At 31.1% G+C, this 15,788-nt stretch overlaps 1 protein-coding gene across 1 annotated transcript in view; it reads right to left on the reverse strand.

Annotated features, from left to right (window-relative positions):
* LRP1B (LDL receptor related protein 1B) overlaps nucleotides 1–15,788 on the reverse strand; it is a 576,984-nt gene that overhangs the window by 211,313 nt on the left and 349,883 nt on the right. The window contains 3 exon segments of the mRNA XM_087859483.1: nucleotides 2,880–3,079; nucleotides 12,783–12,964; nucleotides 15,215–15,337. Coding sequence (XP_087715609.1) covers nucleotides 2,880–3,079; nucleotides 12,783–12,964; nucleotides 15,215–15,337 — 505 coding nt within the window.

Genomic DNA, 15,788 nt, shown 5'->3' on the forward strand with positions numbered 1-15,788 from the left:
TGGATTGGGGTAGAGGAGGTAGCAGAGAAAGATGGGTGGAAATTCTTAAGCGAAGTGCAAGACACATGTACCTTGGAGGTAATCTGACCTATTGTTTAGGGCATAGAATTCTGAATTTTTAGAAGTTCTTAGGCTGGATAAGTAATAATAAATTAATGCTTTATTTATCTAATTACTTCATGATTAAATCCCAGTATGTTTGGAGAGAAAAAAAAAACTCAGCGTTTATTTTTCTCTATTATTAAGATTTGGCTTATCAAAAAAAGCCATAATTCTGAAATTTCTCATATACCTTTCATGTTGTCAGATTGCTTTGTCATGAATGGCTTAGCCCACTCTTGATAAGTTTTGATTCTACTTTTCTCAAGCAGAATAAATAAGAACAGTAACACTAGCCTGGTTAACAGAAAAAAAGAGATCAGTGACCAAACTAATGCAAACTTATTATTAATGTCAAAGTCTCATTTTCCACCTCCACATGCATAATTAAGAGCCACAGCATTCTCTATGTCTTTATGGGGAAAGTACAAGAAGCAGAAAATGCTACTCCTCTTCACAAACACAGCAAATGAATGGTTCTTTTCTCATTGGCTGTGGATTTGGCATAATTTGGGCTGCCTACAATTAGTAGCTCATTAGTAACTACTAGGTAATTGTTGGCTTGCATTCAGATATTGGCAGATGCCTGATAAGACACTTAATGAATTTTTCATTAGTCTTTCTGAGAAAGACTTCAGGAGAAAAAAATACTTCTGATGGCAGCAGCTCTTTTGGTTTCTATTGCTCCCCCCTTCAGCCTCCAAGTATTTTCAAAATAAAATTTTAAAATGTTTATGACACCATACCTAGGTATCTTTCAGCCAAATATTTTATTCTAATAAGTTTAGTGCTGTTTCTCCCTGCTATATATGTCCCTTTACCCAAAGTCACCACCAGTACCATGATTGCAAGACATTTCATTTATATGCATTTAATTTTGTATTAAGTTTTCAAAGCATTAGTCATCCACATATCTTACAAAATTTCTAAATAATGAATAGGCGATGGAAACAATAGTTTCTAATAGACAACATTTTTAACTACAATTTGTGTTCAAACACAAAGTCTCGAGTGAAAACAGGCAAATGTTTGATATTTTAATATTCATTTATCTAACCAAAAATGATTTATTTAAACTCTATTGTACAGTGAAAGTTTAAAGCAGAAAGTGATGCATTCACAGCAACCTAGCACTTTAAATAGATGCCAAAAATAGACTGGTTCACAGTTACATGGGGAAAATACTGATTGCCACAAAAAAACTTTCAATTATATCATCTAAGAATGTTGCAGAACATTTCATTATTGATTCTTCGGAGAAGATATAACTGCTGAATGCTAAGTGTGGTTTTGATTTGTCAACATTACTTTTGCTGTAATTAAAATCCTAAAGTCATCTTTAAATAATTCTTCACTCAAATTGCATCCTGATGAGTTTCTTTATCTCTATAATTGGATTGCCAACACCTAAGTAAGTGACTCATCCAAGGGCACTTGTGATATCTCAATGTTCTTGCCCTGAAACAAGCACCTCTAAGGCTTTCTGCCAGCATTTTTAGTTAGAATGATCTATTTGTTTAAATATCAACTGACGGGGACTTAGGCAAAATCATTAAGTGGTGTGACTTCAGTGACTTTTATCTGCTTTATTTTTATTTATTTATCTAGTTACTTTTTAAGTCAATGGCTTCATCCTTCTCAGGACTCCACACTGGCACACTTTTGCATGGCCTCACCTGACAGTGAGATTATCGGTAATCCTCTTTTATCATCTCCCCTGTTTCTCTCCTCCCAGGGTTTTGTTCTAAGCTTACTTCCAGGGAAGAAAGCAGCCTGAGAAGCTGAACCAGGCTACTTTGTGGGCTTTCTTTGGGACCTTTCTGTGAAATTTGTGCTTTTACTATTTGAAGATTAAAACACAAAGGTGATGTTAGGTCAATAAAGATCAATTAAAAAAATCATTTGTCTCCTTCATTCTGGGAGAAATATCATCTTTACACATCTGAAATATTTTGAGTGTTCAATAGAATCATTTGTGGTTTTTGTTACATCCCTGTCATCCTCAGCTGCACCCCGTTCTCCTTCGGCGTGTCCTTCTCCATTGCTCTTTTGAAATCCCTCATCCTCAGCTCTTCTCTCAGACTTCTCCCTCATCCCTATAATTCTAGTGTCACTTTCCTCATATCCAATGGCTTCATTCATTTGTTTCATATTTAGAGTTTCTAATTTACTCAGTTATACAAAATAGAAAATTAAAGGATCTGTAGAATTTTACATTTGCTGATACTCAAATAATCTCCTGAATGTTACCGTAATTTGAAAGCTGTTTCCCATGTTAACTTTTGTGGCCACTGTTGCTAGATAACAATTAATTTAATCGTGCATGTAGTATAATTGATAGTTTTTAAACACTATTACGTCACTGTCTTTAAAGAACTCTATTTTTACTTAGTGCTTTTAAAAAAACAAGGCCTACCAGTGCAATAATAACCTTATGTTTATAAGCATGTAAACTTCTGTTTCAATCCAATTAGGATGTATGAAGAAAAACATCGTTCAGTTACTATAAAAACTATTTAGAAACATAGAATTAGAGAAAATATTGTCAAAATGATTTACAAATGGTTACAGAAGTTCTGAATAAATATGCCTAATTCTTATGTTATAAAGGAGTATAACAGTGTAATCCTAGATTATAAAATATATTTGAGAGAAAGTATATATGACAAATACATATAAGTGTATACATATTTTCTTTTTTTTTAAAGTGTGTACATATTTTCTAAATGAATACTTTATGCACTGTTAAAATACTGAGTCATTGGTGCTACTGAACCAACCTTTGTGTCTATGAGATCCATCCATGTTGCTAAATTCAATGTGATTTTCATCAGCCCAGTAGAGTCTATGGTTGACATAATCTATCGTTAGTGCCATGGGTCTAGAAATCTTGGTTTCTATGACAACACTCTGATTGGTTCCATCCATTCCAACACGGCCAATGTGAGGATACTCACAGCAGTCAATCCAATACAAATACCTAGGAAAGAAAATCAATAGCCATTTTGTTTACATCATACAATATTTCATTTATTTACTCAGTTATGCCCCAAATTAATTTTTAGTATCTCGCTGAATTGTAACGTCTAAGAAGCATATTTTAAATGCCAGCTTTTCTTATGATTTTTATTAAACATATAACACACTTTGAAATATCCATATAATTTTAAATATGTTTCTTTTAGCACACAAACCCATATATATATACACATATTATTTCTACAAGCGTTAACAAATTACAGATCCCTAAAACTAACAGAGGTAAGCCTTCAAGCTGCATCTGTAATGTTGGAGGAATAAAACTATCCAGATATATATTTCTTTCTTTGGTTCATTACTAATGAAAAATTCAAAATGATTCATGGAAAAAATTCAAAATGATTATATTTGCCTGAGTCCGCATTGCTCCATGTGGTAGCCTTTAGCCAATTGTGACTCTTAACATTTAAATTAATTAAAATCATATAAAATTGAATGAACTGGATTGTTCCTCAGTCACACTAGCCACATTTCAAGTACCCAATAACCACATTCGGATGGCTACCATATCTAACAGCATAGATGGAGAGCACTTCCATCACCACAGAAAGTTCTATTGGACAGTACTGACTTCAATTATGTTATTGGAAGTTCTACAGTAAGGTATTTCAGACAGTAGTTAAAAAAAAAAGCAATAAAAGGAAGAAAGTTATATCGGTACTAAAACTGAGTTAAACACAAATATAGCACCCCAGTAAAATATAAATAATGTATAAGTGACAGAAATTACTGAGAAATTTCTATTTAATTAAACCATTTATTTTTTTTCTCATTGTAGAAAAAGTCACTTTATCTTGTTGAATATTTTTTCTTCTCTATATAATTCAAGATTTGAGTTAGAGGATCATTAATGTCCTTTTCACATTCCAACACTAAAATTGAAACTTATTAACCCAATTAGTTTCCCCAGATCCATTCTTTTCTTTTTAGTAAGTATAAAATCATTGGCAATTAATTCTTCAAATTTGGAAAATGTGTAATTAAAATAATATGGTATGAAAATTATTCTATATGGTTTATAACTGGAATATTTAGTTTAAAATCAAAATGTTCCTTAAAGAAAAATTTTCCTCATACATTCTGACAGTGATAATTATGTTTAGACATTTTAACCACACACTATAAAAGAAATAAAAGATTTGAGGAAAAACTATTCATCAAATACCGGGCTAACATAAAATAATCATTATAAGAAATATGTGCATTTTTGTGCTGACAATTATTTTTGGGGGTTCTTCAAAAAGGCAGAAGATTATAAAGATATTTTTCAAAGTTCTTTACTAACCAAAATATCATTAAGAGTCCTAATTAAGCATGGCACTTAAAATAAGAAATATATAACTGGTAAGGACTAAACAAAAGGTAGACTATTGCGAGCAGATATTCAAAGAGAGCCTGAGAGTGAGAATTTAAAAACAAATTTGAGTCTGGAACTACAACAGTCAGGTTTGCATAGAGCAATACTGGACTTGCTATCCAGTGCTTATGTATTTCTATGTTAGTTCTGAACAAATTTTAAAATCTCAAATCACCAGATAATAATAGATACCAAGGCTTTCAGAAATGGATTAAATGTACAGTTTCTTTAAATCTTACATTATTTTAAGTTATTTAAAAATTGAGTTATTATATTTTTATTTTGAAAGCAAACATATGTCAGCAAAATACATCTAGACAAGCACACAATCCATTCCTTTCAAGTAAATTTATGGAGGTGCACCTTGCTGTCTATACTAGAGATAATGGCAGTATAGATAAAAAAGAAGAAAATGAATCAGAAAGAAGAAAAATGCAAAGATAGTTTATCTCATTGAAATCAGAACATTCCTCCTTGCCTTACTGACTCTGAATCCTGGGAACACTAACATAGCAATTTTTTCCCCTAATAGATGATATAATATATATACCAGCTTCTCTCACACATGTCAGATATGACCAAATATATTTGGGCTTCTATACAACCATGATGTTTTTGAGAAGTGAATATAAACAAATAAAAATTTAAAGCAGTATTTCAATAACATTCTGTACCATTATGAAGTATATGTTCAATTTGGCTTAATTAGAGGCAGTTTTCATATTTCTATACATATGCTTGCACTTGCAATTCAAACATCCTAAAAATAAGAGTTTTCTCCATCAAATGCTATCAGTAAAGTATTGCAAATTATTGGATGTGAATAATAATGTTTTGGAGTCATTAAGTAAATTATGAATTCCAAATGCTCTGACCTCCATAAATAGCAATTTAAAATTTTTATCTGTAATCTAAACTTTCTTTCTCTCTCTCTCTTTTTTTTTTTTTTTGGCTAGTCTTATCACCATCTTGAACCAAGGAATCAAAAACAGGAAGAGCATATTTCATGGAGTCTGACATCTGTTACATCATTCCCAGAAAGCTCACTAGGAGTTTTGAAATCCTGTCCCTGCCATACAAGCTCTCCTTTAAAAAGGCACAAGCATCCTTCTCCCAATTACTCCCCACCATTGAAAAATATGTCACTTCAGCTCTAGTTGCAGTAGTTATAGTCCCACATTTTCACTTCTGTGCTTCCATGAAGTCACTGGAAGGGCTCATTCTTCTTCAATTACATAGATCTTTTCATATAGACATAATTCACTTTGCCCCTTCATTCTCCACAAATTCTTCCCTGATCACATTTTTCAAGATCAGTTTCAAGATGAAACATATTTGAGAAATGCTTTCTTTAACAAAATAAGCATCATCTTTTTTCTTTTTTTTAATTGTGAGAGGCCTTTAAATTTCTTTAATATGACATAGTGTTTCTCTCAGAGGGAGGAATGGTGTCCCTTTCTTTATCACATAATCTTGGGTGATAGCATTTATTTTCCTAGGGCAGTTCACAGGAAACACACTTTGGGAAACTCTGCTTTAGCTCTTTCTCGTCTACAGAATTACTTTTCTTTATCACATGTGTAATTAAACAACACATATATTATGAACATAGGAACCCACAAAGCACTAATGATGTAGATTCTCAGGCCGCATAATCGAAGAACCTACCTCGATTAACTCAGCTTGTATTACAACTCTAATAAGCCCCAGAGCCATTCTTAAGTAGATTGAGAACCATACTTTGAAACAATAATTTTTGAGGCCATATTATGTACCAGATACTCCTTAGAACTGGGAACATAGAGGTAAACAGATATAGTTTTTGCCTTTAAAGATCTCTCAGTGAATACAATAGGGGTGGATGTAAAACAAATGAAAAAAAAGTATTATGATAAAACTACTTTTTACTATGGAGGCACAAAAGAAGGAATGATAATTTTATCCTAGATGGAAGAGAGCATGAAAGAAATATTGTGCTCACTAATAGTTCTTTGAACATAAATCTTATCTTCATAGTTACTTTATAAAGATAAGAGTAATCCTTATCTCCTTCAGATTTTAGAACAAAATATAAATTGAAGATTTTAATGCTGTAACAGGTCTTAAAGATCATATAGCCTAAGACTTTCATTTTACTGATAAACTGAGACCATGTAAGATTATGTGTGTTGTCGTAGTCTATTACGGTAGTGATACAGTTGGAACAAGGGCTCAGGTCTCTAGATTTATAGACTACCGTTTTCTCTAAGCAGCACTATGTAGAGCCTTAAGGAAATGATTTCTAGAAACAGGTTAATAGGGTTCAAATTTCAGATCTACCTATTACTAGCTGTGTGAATCTAGCCAATTTAATTAGCTTCTTTGAGCCTGTGTTTACGTCCATGTTGAAAAGAATAACAATAGTTCCTCCTCAAAGATCACATGAGGATTAAATGATAGAATATAGGGAACAAATTTAGAACACTGATAAACATGGAATAAAAGTTTAGCAAAATTAGCTATTATTTTTTATCTGTACTAGATATGTAATATATACCTCACATATATCTGTACGCTCTCTCTCTATTGATTTGGTTAAACCCACCTAATAGGTGATATGTTGCATATGGATTGTGTGTATAGTATTATATAATTTGTCTGGATTTTGTGTTTTATTACATGATTTATCTATTTAAGTAAAAATCAACTAAAAGAATATTATGAGAATATTCTATTGCATTGAAGAAAAGTATAGTTTAATTCTTTTCAGGTATGAACGAATCTTCATAGATACAGGATTTCTCTCTCCTTATGGGTACCTACCTTCCGATGGCTAAATTTCATTTTCTTTTCCATACTTAAGCCCCATTACCATACATTTTCTCCAAGTTTTTCAATAAGTCTGTACCAGACATTCTGGTAATTTTAACATCTGAAATTCAACTTCTTAAAAACCACCTAAGTACAAAATTTGCTGTAAATAATTAAAGTTGAAAAATGAAAACTTCAGTGAAAATGACAAGTGGGGAGTTCTAAATTTCAACCATATAATATGTAATGTTTACCTAAGATCATATCTGAAAAACTCAGCCCCAATAATATCTATTCTGTAATTTGCTGTAAATTTGCTGTAAATAATTAAATTTGCTGTAAATAATTAAAGTTGAAAAATGAAAACTTCAGTGAAAATGACAAGTGGGGAGTTCTAAATTTCAACCATATAATATGTAATGTTTACCTAAGATCATATCTGAAAAACCTCAGCCCCAATAATATCTATTCTGTAAGTTACAACAAAGTGTGAACATAGAAAACAATGTCTACTGTAACTATATCTATAGGCTTCTGTGGTTCCTGAGGATGTCTTTTATAGTTTAATATAATATACTATATTTCTTTTAAAAAATTAAAATAGAAGTCTACTCTCAGTTTTTACTACTTTTCCCCCCCCTGAATTCAGGAAATATACTCAGAGACATTTCTTCCAACTGCAATTATTTCTGATTTTGAATTATAAATTAATTTTTGGTATTCATTTCCTATATGTTTTTGACTAAATATGGGAATATAGGTTTAAAAATTGGTAGAGAAAGGATTTTTTATTTGACTGTTTATTTTAACAAAATATTTCTATTTTCCCACAGAAATCAGAAACTGAGTTTTCATTCCTGGAATGCCTTTCATTCCCTCACAACAAAAGTTCCCTTATGATTTTTCTCCTTGAGACATGCAAGTTGTCTACATACTGATGTATTGGTTTGGGCAATGATGCAGGTACAATGTCCCTGTAGCTATAACCCTATTTGCTGTGTACATCCGGTTGACCATTTACTATTTCCTTCTGCAGTGAATTTCACAATCTAGGCGTTCAGCACAACCAGTGATGAAGCCACAGCTTTTGCTAAAAGAACTCACTTTCCAGATGGAGAGATAGATATCTATACCAGGAATAGTCATATGTACAACTGAAACTAATATAATGTGCTATGTAAATTACACCTCAAAAAATAAAAATTAAAAAAAGATTAAAAAGTCATGTAATGGTATGTGTTCAATATGTGGGGATTTCTTAGGCACAACTGGGAAATGTTTCACAGAGGAAGTGGTATTATCTGCTGTTGTTGAAAAAATGGGAAGTTATTCCAACTAAAGGAAAATCAGAAGGGCATTCTAGGAAGAAAAAATGATATAAAATTTAAATAAAATGACATAAAATATACAATTTGTCTTTTTCAAATTTATTTGCATTATCATTATCCATATTGGCAATAATGGATACAGATACTGAGTCATATAATATATGAGGCCTTCAATATATTTTCATTAAAATATATTTATAATTCAAAATAGCACCTAGTATTATTTTCTTGTGGTATTGCTAACAGACTATTAGAAAAGTAATCCAAACAAAAATGTTCTTAATAATAAGGCATGTTTGTATTGCTTTTATTTCCAAAAAACTCATATCCAGATTTAAAATTTTATAAAAAGGCTAATTATTAAAATGGAAGAAACTATAGCTTTGTCTTTATATGTTTGTTTTCTTATCCCTGTTTGTATGGCTCCTGAAAAACATGCTCATGATCCAATAGCATTTTGTTACTGAAAATTTCTAGTGTGGTATAATAGGAAAAGTATGGGACCAAAGCTTGAAAATTGGGTTAAATCCCGAATTTAATATCTTACTACCTAAATGATCCTGAGAAAATCACTTGGCCATTTGAGGCTGAATGTTCTTTTCTGTGCTTTAAGGATAATAGTAAAAATAATAATATTTTCTCACAGACTCAGAAAACAGTTCAAGCAACTAAAGTGATAAAATTCACAGTTTTCAAATTCATAGAATTCTAGAGAAGCAGTTAGTTATCTTCGTTACCGTTATTATTACATGGGAACTCCAATCCCAATAGGTTTACAAACTGATCGTCTCCCTTTCTTATCTCTGCCCCTTTCCTGTACTCCTCATATTCCAGGGAAAGCTTGTTCTACTGTTTGCCTGAGCCAGAAGTCTTATAAGATTTGTTTTGTTGTTATTGCTGTATTGTGTTGTATTTTGATCCCTAGGTCTTTTCTTGCTCTGTAAAGTGGACTGGCATCAAAGTTTCACAATAGTTCGCACTTAAAATTGTTCCCGTCAGGAGTTCTTTCAATGCCTTCAATGTGCCAATGCTCTTCTGTGCATCTTTTGCTTTTCCAGAGAGCTTGTTCCTTTTGCCTGAAATGCCTCCTGCTCTGAAGTGCACTGCATCATCTGGCTAATTCTTTTTTTTTTTTTTTTTTTGGTTCTAGGTTTCTTTCTTTTTTTTTTTTTAATAATAATTTTTTATTATATTATGTTAGTCACCATACAGTACATCCCCGGTTTTCGATGTAAGCATCTGGCTAATTCTTACTCTATCAGTTTTGCCCAGGAAGCTGACTCTGATTCTAGCTGAGATAGAAACATTTTCTATTTTCTTTTTTTTCTATTTTAATAAGTTATTACATTGTATTATAATTATTTACTCATCTGCCTACCCAATGACTGTGAAATACCTAGAGATAGGACCTTGCCTTTTATTTTTACTCTCCTACCTAGAACAGTGACAGATAGACACTAAATGCTAAAGAAAAATGAGTTGAATAAATGAGTGAGTAGATTAATTTTCTGTTAACCAGTCATATCACACATTCACTTTAATGTTTGTCATAATGGTCTTTTGCTATGTTATTACCTAAAATAACATATTAATCATCCAAAAAACATAAAATTATGCTCAGTCTGGCTTTAACATTACATTTTCTACTCTATTTTACAATGCACAGGTATACACATATATAATATTCTGCATAAATGACAACTTTCACACACATTGATGTAAATAATTTTAACTGCCCCAAACTTATGATAAATTAGAATAGTAATTCCCAAACTAAACCAGATAATAAAATGATTAGGATAATTGGGTCTCAGGTGAAATTAAATGTAACAACCAGGATGATGATCAATCTGTCTACTTGTATCTTCTTTACCATTCTTAGTGACCACCATATGAAACTCATATTGTGACTATCGGGATACTATCATTAAAATACAGAAAGGACCTCTACGTTACCACCTAAAAGTTTAGTTGCTTCATTACATTGGTCCAGTGATCTTTATCCTCCTTTAAACAAATGCTTGCTTTACCCCTCAATAAATATCAGTGCAGAAATCACACTCTTTAAGGAAATGGGGGGTCAGTCATATTGGCAAATTCAAAACATATGTAAACTACAATGTTAATCTGATGTGGAAAGATTCAAGGGCATTTTTATCACATAATCTTACATTTTGGCTGATATTTTTTAAGCAGGATTACACAATATTCTAGACAGTTATGGAATTTTCACCCTGAAGCTCATCTCATAAAAACTAATATCCAGGTTGCCCTATTGTCTCACTCTGGGGAACAAGAAAAACAGCATGTACAACAAGATGTCATTAAATTTTATCTGCTAAAATAGATGGCTTTAATTGTTACATAAAAAGATTCAATTTTTATCTGGGTTTTGGGTTGTTTTTTTTTGGTTATAATATGGCATGTCTATATCATAATAAAATATTATCCAAAACTGAAATCAAGGGAGTCTTTCATAACGTTTACAATAATTTAGTACTTCACTATTTTAACTGACACTTTTGATGGATGGGTTTATGTGAATGATAACTTAAGGCTGCTTTCAGTTTACAGGGTAATGATACCTATAACCCAGGAGAAATAAAACTTAAAGCTAGACTGAGTTGTGTTCACTAGGCGGGGACACAGTTTTTGCTTTATAACTAGTAAATTCCATAAGACTATTATGATCTAGAAGTAACATTTGTTTAATATGAAGTATTCTGAAGAGTATAAAAATGAGAGGTTAAGCCAGCCATATTGGTTTCGAAGAAAAGGACAATGGTTTGAACACACTAAAATAAATATCTTCTGATAAGATACTGAAGGAATTAAAATATTGACATTCTTATGAATGGATGATGATAATAATCAAACTTAGTATATCTGGCCATTATTTCCTGAAACATTTTAAAAACAAACTCTCTTGTGACTCTGTTTCAATTAAAACAGAATTGACATTCTTTTGAAACTTCTGTTGCTATGGTAAAGGAAATACTTCAAAAGGCAACAAAATGATTACATAATTATATAGCAAAAAGTTAAAAGTTGCACATTACCTTGGAAACAGAAGAGTATTTACAGTGCAAGTCTTCTCCTATTAGGTACTGCTTTTACCCAAAGTAATATTTAAAATTAAGCTATAAAATATACAGTGACATGATCACATTGCCAATTATAAACATAAGGGACCAAAAAACATAGATATAACATATTAGCAAGAAGCAAAGTCTAATTTTTGTATATGATATGATAAAAGCAGTGATTTCATGAAACTTATTAAGTGAAATTAATTTACACGGCAGAAAATTTAGAGCACTACAGTTATCATAATACTTGTTACTGTGACTGTGTCCTATTCTAAAAATTCAAATCTTCCCTAAATTTGTTATTTTAACAAGCACGTTGAGTAGGTTGAACTTCTACAGAGACCATTTTGCAGTCTGTAATCACTCTAAATTATAGTAAAAAAAAAAAGGAAAGGCATGCTTTCTCTACCAAAACACCATAATTAAAAGTGAATGATAATGGTCATAATCTTTAGAACTGTAGCAGCCATACACTTGACTTTGACACCTAAGCTCTAACACCTTACTGTGTGTTTTTCCCTCATCTGGAATCTCCAGCCTGCTGTCCTTAACCCTTACAATGATTTGTTCTTTTGCACAATGAAATGCGACTGAAACACAGCTCCATTATGAATCTTTCTCAATATGTCCACTGTGCTATCCCTTTGGAACGCGTGCATAATGCACCTTGTTATTTATTACCCATAGATACTACTTCCATCTCTTGCCCTAAAGTGGTACAGGACTTATATTATCCATATTTGTGACCCACCACAATCGCTGCCTTTCCTCCAAGATTTAAAGGTATTAAAATTAGAGAAATCTGTACATTTTATTCTTTTCCACTACATTTATAGATTAGCTAGAAAAACATTTGCGTTTAAAACTTTTAAAAATACTTGCTGGAAAATCTCATCACTTTAAATATTTTTCTTTTTCACTGTGATAGTCACATCTCTATTTTGAATTCTCAGTAAGAATGTCTACACATTACACTTCATATTGGTTTCCATGTTAAAACGTACAGAATGTGATTTACCACATTGAATGTAATCCACAATTTCGATCTTTAATTTAAGATTTTCAATGTTTGTTACAAACCCTGCTCGAGGATCCAAAGACAGGTCCCGGGGGAACTTCAGCCTTTTGCTAACAAGTATAGTAGGGTATAAGCCATTGAGTTTGGATACTTCAATGATCCTCTTTTCTGTGTCAGACCAATAGAGGTTTTTTCCAATCCAATCGACAGCAAGTGCGTTGGGGACAGCTGTGTTATGCACTACCTAACAAAATAAAAATTTAAAAAGTTAACAATGTAAATACCTAGTTTAAGAACTGAGAAATTGCTTCTTGATTTTTACAGAGATTACAGAATTCTATTTAAACGTTAGAAATGAATCTAGATACGCATAAAACATAGAACAAATTTACCCTAATAATTAAATAACTTACTTGTCTGTGATAGGAGAAATTACCATATCTGTAACTGTAATCAGGCCCCTAAAAATGACATATGGGTTTAAGAAGTAAACACCAAAATAAAAAGCTGTTGGGCAGCTACAAAGTTGTTCATGACATTTTTGTTGTAGTTTACCTGTCTTCTGAAAATTGGGGGGAGAAATACTATCACACACAAAGACACACACAGAATTATTGATATTATTTATCTTTAACAGGTTTGGGGGAAGATACCAATGGCATTCTCCACTCTCCCAACTGCTCTTGCCCTGCTTAAATTATCTTCTACAATAAGAGAAAAAAAATACAAGTGAGGACATACATCATTTTAACCTAACCAAAGGAAGTGAAGTTCATACAATTGCTAAACTTGATTCTAACCCATGTTGATATCAGCTATAATAAGGATATAAACTTTGTACATACAAATATGATGCATATAAAATAACCAAAGATTCTATGTGACTGCTATTTCTGAGTTCTCAGTGCTTTGAGGATTATGTGAAAGGAGAAACTGAAACTTGGGGCTATATAGAAGCCAATGGTTAGAGACAAGAAAACAATAATGAAAGTTTATAGTTATTCTTTCCCTAATGTTATCAATAGTAAGGATACTATATATATATATATATATATGGTATGTATGTTTGTGTGTATATAATATATATAGTATATATATTATATATATTATATATATATATAATATATATACTATATATATATATGGTATGTATGTTTGTGTGTATATAATATATATATTATATATATACTTAGGTATATACCTACACATACATATATGACTACATGAGCATTTTCAGCGACTAATTGTATCAATCTACTATATTGAATTGCAAGATATCTTTTCTTTCTCCCAAATTCCACTTCTAAAAAATTGGCATGGCTGATAATTTACATGAAAATCAATGAATTAGTAATCTCAATAGAAATATGATTTATTTTGTGACCCTATGTTATGACACGATTCAAAGTCATAACGGCTTAGTAGTATCAAGTATCAAGACAGTAGATAATTAATCCTTTAAAAATATTAACATATATTCAAAATATATAAAGGTGACCTAAAATTTAAATGTCTTGTAAAAAAAATATGATCAAGTTTGGGTAATGCTTCTTTTACAGTTTTTATGTAAATAGTCAAAGAATTAAAAGACAAAATTCATCTGCTTCTTTGTTCTATAAATACAGATATTTCATTTATAAATTATCAGTTTATACATAAATACAAAAATGAAGTTTATACATAAATATAATCATACTGGTTGTCTTGGCATTGCATATACACATTTCAAGATTTTATTAATATTTTAAAAAATGATTGTTCCCACTAAAAATTTCTATATGATATTATACATGGCTACAAAAAAAGTTGCTCTATGTACTTAAATTTAGATGCCTTTATAATATATTTTACTGCATATATGCAGCACGAATTATTTTATTTTATTTTTTCAAATAATTTTATTTTAAAAAATTAAGATAACACAGTGCTCGCTTCAGCAGAACATAAAACTCAAGATAACTCAGAAATAATGCCAAGTAGCTCATATCTAGAATGTGACATGTATTTAATTATGATGCTGTCTGATCAGAACATTCATGATTTTATAGAAATGTATTCAATTATTTCCATGTATAGGAGGTTAATTTTAATAGTGCTATAATTTCAATCTAGAGTCTAGTAATTAATTTTTTCAATAATAGATTCTCAGACTCAACTTTCCCTTTTACATAAATCACCACAATTGCAGGTCAGGCACTAGTCATTCAGGCAGAAGCATCCCTCACGTTTTCTGGGGTTGTGAATTTTATTCTGAATTTTATTTACCCAATCTGATTTTTATCTTATTGCAAGTAATAATGTCAAAATGAAACATATGGATTAAAAAGCCTCATAGTTTATATTTTAAGTATGTATTAACACTGTACAAATGTGAAATTCAAATCAACCTAATACATTCTATGAGTTGTATAATTACCATCAAATAACATTTTCTATTCAAGTCAGCTATACTAATAAACTATCCAATAATCCCATCATTGCAACATGTAGTTACCTTAATATCACTTCCATTTAAACACATTCTATTTATGCGGCTGCCATTGGGTCGGCTAGAATCAATCCAATAGATGAATTCTTCTCTGTAATCAAAATCTATAGCAATAACATTGTTTAATCCCTAAAAATAAAAAAAAAGGATATGTTTGAATAATAGTGAATGGACATTATTTTCAAATGTTTTAGTAGTTAAGAATCACTATCTTCTTTTGAACCTAAATAGTTATAGTTATTACAATGAAGAGAATTTGTGACCAATTCTTTTTAAAGGCATTTTATGTTTACATCTTCTCTATACCGTACACTTAAGATGTTGCATAATTTATTTGAAAATATTTTCCATGTAGGTCACAAAAATTTTGGAGTTCTTACAGATAAAGATTTAAGTAAATAGCCAGTATCGTGGGTGGGAAAAAAAAAATAAAAACTGCTTTTAGGGAGATAAAGTGAAACACTCTCACTTTAGGTTAATGTTAAAAAGTATGAATTTAATGTCATTATTATCTGTTGTGTAGGGTAACCGGAAGAGAGCGTACATCTAAATTGGAAAGGCTGAAGATCCCTGAAGATTG

This window comes from Ursus americanus, chromosome 1 (genome assembly GCF_024610735.1).
Source record: "Ursus americanus isolate L20-20 chromosome 1, mUrsAme1.1.p, whole genome shotgun sequence".
NCBI lineage: Eukaryota > Metazoa > Chordata > Mammalia > Carnivora > Ursidae > Ursus > Ursus americanus.